The following is a 3,993-nucleotide window of genomic DNA, read 5'->3' as shown; positions in this document are numbered from 1 at the left end:
CGCTAAAGTTTCGTCGGAACGAATTTACGGAAAATTAACTAACGAACGGAGACGTAACAATATGTTAGAAATTGAACGACAAAATGGGAGATCATTTTAGTGTATTCAGGTCCAAAAAGAAAAGTTTTTAACCACATTGCCAAATAACTGGTTTGTATACCAGACAGCCTAGCTAAGGTTGTGGAAGTTCAATTACACCAGGTAGTACTCAATAAGTACACAACGAAGCCGTTAGAAATCACCAGTCTACTGCCCATGGACTTGAAACAACTGGTGTGATTATCATTGATCAATTAGTTGAGAACAAACATCATGGCCCCAGTTAAGGTCAAGAGACTTGTTTAGCACAGCTGTTGACTGTACAGAATAGCACTTTAGAGAACTCCAGAACTGGTAGCAATTCCAGTTAGGTGCCTTTACTCGTTATAGATGAACCATGTTTTTACCAGTGATTCATGGGTTAGTGTCTGGAGAGACAGGTGTGAATTGTATGCATAGTGAAAGAATGTTGAATATGGCCTTTGTAGTGATGAATTACTTTTGGGGAGGATAGGCATTAGTGTACATTTTCAAACTGAATATATTGTGCTTCCGTGGGAATAGATTTGCTGCTTAAGACGTTAAAAATATGCTTATTACATTTTTGAATCTTATATTCGTTGTCTAGTGCCTTAAATTTTTTAAGAATTACAAGAAGCAGAACGATTCTTTAGTGTGCAAACAGATGCGTGTTTTCACAGCTAACCATAGTTTTGCATGTTCTCTATAAGATTTGGCGTATTTCCTTTTGGTAATTATCATTTATGACTGTTTTACACAGCTAATTATCGTTTTACGCATTTTCCGTTTCATTTTGCAGGTTTTCTATACCTAACTAACGTTTTAACTTTTATTCTGATAACTATAGTTCTACATCCTTTCACATGTTTTCCACGGTTAACTGCCGATTTCAGTGATATATATGGCTAACTATTATTTTGTATGTTTAGAGCTATTTTTCTTTTCTAAAAGCTGTTTTCGTTTTTCTTCTTTTTTAAAAGCTATTTTTCGTTTTTAGTATCTTCTCTAAGTAACGAGTTTGATGTTTTTAATATATTGTATGTTTTCCATAGCTATTCAACGTTTTGCGTATTTTCTGTAGCAAATTATCATTTTAGTGTTTTCTGCATGATTTAGCATGATTTCTACTGGTATTTATATTTTTGGGTATATTTCACAGTTAACCATCATTTTCCATCTGTTCTCTTCCTAAATACGGTTTATGTTTTCTATATGATTTAGTAGGTTCTTTACAGCAAACTATTTTTTATGTGATTTCTATGTCTGTCTAGCTATTGTTTTACGTATTTTCGAAATCTTCGGAATGTTTTACAACACTATTTATATAAGCCAGAAGATACACCAACAGTTTTTATGGTGTTGTACAGAACTATTACAAGCTCATGAAGAACGATTACAATTATATCGTCTTAAATATATATGTATATATATTGACGTGTCTTCACACAGCTGTGTGTCTTTTTGCGAATGCAATTGATCCACTCATTTTGGACTCTTGTACAATAATACTCAGTGCCATACACCCAGGATTGTAATGGCCTACCTTGATTAGAAAGAAAAAAAACCATTGAGGTCATGGATTGGTAAGTAAGAAATTCTGACGTAACCACATATAACGCCCCTGGGACTTCTTTGAAGATTATGTATTTCAACGCCTTAGACCATCATACGAAGCCAAAGATCTTGGTCTTTCTACTGGCCGAGAAATAACTTTACGATCTTTCATAATATCGTCCGCCTACTGATCAGAGATATGACTTGTAATTTCAGAGGGTGTATCAATACAGGAAGGTTTACATTCGCAACTGAGTATATCATTTGCCAAATGGGATCTTTAGACAAATTTAGTTAACCTTAACTAACCTTTTTCGATTTTAAGTTACTTATGCTCAATTGCTTGCATCTGATAATACATTTTATTATAGAAACTGTTTCATTAACTGTATTTAGTGAATAAATGGTGCTTCTAAATTATACTTTAAATTCAACTCTGTTGTTTATTTCATTAAAGAATAGTTTAACTTTAAACTTTTTTTTTCAGTAATATAGTTTAACAGCTTTCATATCCGAATGCTTAGGTGATAAGAGCTGTTATTAAAGATGAAAATTAAAGTTCCGTACAATTTTTACTTGGGTTTTTCATTAATGAAATAATAATACGAATATCATATATATAATCTTAATTCTTTGAACATGCAACTAAAATACACCATTGGATTTATTTATTTAATCTTTAACGATGTAGTGTCAATGCGATGTGATTCTATAAGTTTTACAAAGCGTTAAAGGGAGATTTAGCTTGGTGACCTTTTGTGATTTCTATTCCTTAAAAAACCATTGCTTATATATTAAACTATAATATAAACCAACTTCAACCTTATAACAGTTTTTTTTTCTATTCAGGTCAAGTGATAAACCATCGAATGCTACAGATTTATCAGGTTTTTTATCTGTTAAATTGGCAGTTGTAGGCTACAATACAAACGTGACATCAGCGTGCAAAGAAAGATTCCGTGACTGTGTACACAACAAGGAAAAACGAAATGAAGGAAAAGGAATGCTGTACAACTTCGATCCAAATACTGAAAAGCAGTCGTTTTTTATTCCATCATTTATTGTAAAGTTAAAAAACATGTTACAGTTGTGGCGCTTACAAACACATAAATAGCTTTTGTTCTATACAGAAGTAAATGGAGTACTATATTGTATTTGTTTAACATGATACACATACCTGGAGTGATTTCACAATATAGTAACTATGCAGTATATAAAAAATTTTAAAGCAGTAAATCTGTTAAATTTCAATTCGGTGTTATCAGACTTGTAAAGAATTTGTTGTAAATCATCTCACTGCGAAGAAAATACAAAATATAAAAATTTGAGAAAACCAATAGGAATCTATATCTAATTATTGCAACACGTACAAACCCATTTTCTGTTTCTCATATTTGACATGATGTGATCTACCCATGGCATTACCACTGGTTAAAAGTAGGTAGATAAATAGAGAAAGAAGGTTAGATAATAAGTTAAGGTTAAATTGAAAACTTTCATGTGATGGAAGTAGTCATATTTTTAAGGCTTGAGTTCTATATTTATTATATAAAAACAACTATAGCCTTTAACAACAAAAATCACCATATAGAGGTATCAGTGGCCAAACAACTGACAAATTTAAGATACTCAACCATTTGATTTTACTTATAAAATTTAAGCTAAACCTCTAAATATTGAAAATTATTTGAAAGCTTATTCTAGAAAAATTAACTTGTTAATTGAAGAAATATAAGCTTCAGAGCTGAGCCATATCATAACATAATGTTTAGGGACAACAAGGGTCCTATTTATGCATCTAGCCTGTTCCATCTTCTAAACTAAACTAAAACTATTAAATAATAAAAAAAATTCTCAAAGCCAACCCTAATCATTCATACAGTTATCAAGCTCTCTCTTAAACTTACTTAAATTTACTGCCTCTACAACATCAAAAGGCAACCTGTTCAAAAGGCCAACCACCTATTAGAAAAATAAAACTTTTTTAGCTGAATATGACTCCTTTCCTGCTAAAATGTATGTTTGTGTCCCCTAGTCCTACCATTCTCACCATTAAGTATGAAAAAAGATGATGCATCAATACTATCAATTCTCTTAACAATCTTAAACACCTAAATCAGAGCTATTCTGACTCTTCTTTTTTTCAAAAGAAAATAATTTCAGAGATCTTAACCTCTCCTCGTATGACAACCCATCCATCCCAGGCCCCATTCTAGTAGCCCTCTTCTGAACTCTAAACAATGCAATGTCCTTCTTAAGGTAAGGAGCCCTAGAATGAACACAATACTCCAAAGGAGGCATAACCAGTGACCTATACAATGAAATTATAACTTGTTTAGACTTGTATTCAATATTTCTGTAGATATAACATAAAATCCT

At 31.9% G+C, this 3,993-nt stretch overlaps 1 protein-coding gene across 1 annotated transcript in view; it reads left to right on the top strand.

The window, feature by feature from the left end:
- The window catches only part of LOC106475082, a 14,699-nt gene extending 10,979 nt beyond the window's left edge, over positions 1-3,720 (top strand). Inside the window, exon 3 of the mRNA XM_022379290.1 lies at positions 2,464-3,720. Coding sequence (XP_022234998.1) covers positions 2,464-2,728 — 265 coding nt within the window. The 3' untranslated portion in view covers positions 2,729-3,720. The remainder of the gene's footprint in view (positions 1-2,463) is intronic.
- The last annotated feature ends 273 nt before the right edge of the window (positions 3,721-3,993 follow it).

The sequence above is a fragment of the Limulus polyphemus genome, unplaced genomic scaffold (assembly GCF_000517525.1).
Source record: "Limulus polyphemus unplaced genomic scaffold, Limulus_polyphemus-2.1.2 Scaffold8060, whole genome shotgun sequence".
Taxonomy (NCBI): domain Eukaryota; kingdom Metazoa; phylum Arthropoda; class Merostomata; order Xiphosura; family Limulidae; genus Limulus; species Limulus polyphemus.
The sequence above is the reverse complement of the archived record's forward strand: the minus strand, read 5'-3'. Positions and strand labels throughout refer to the sequence as shown.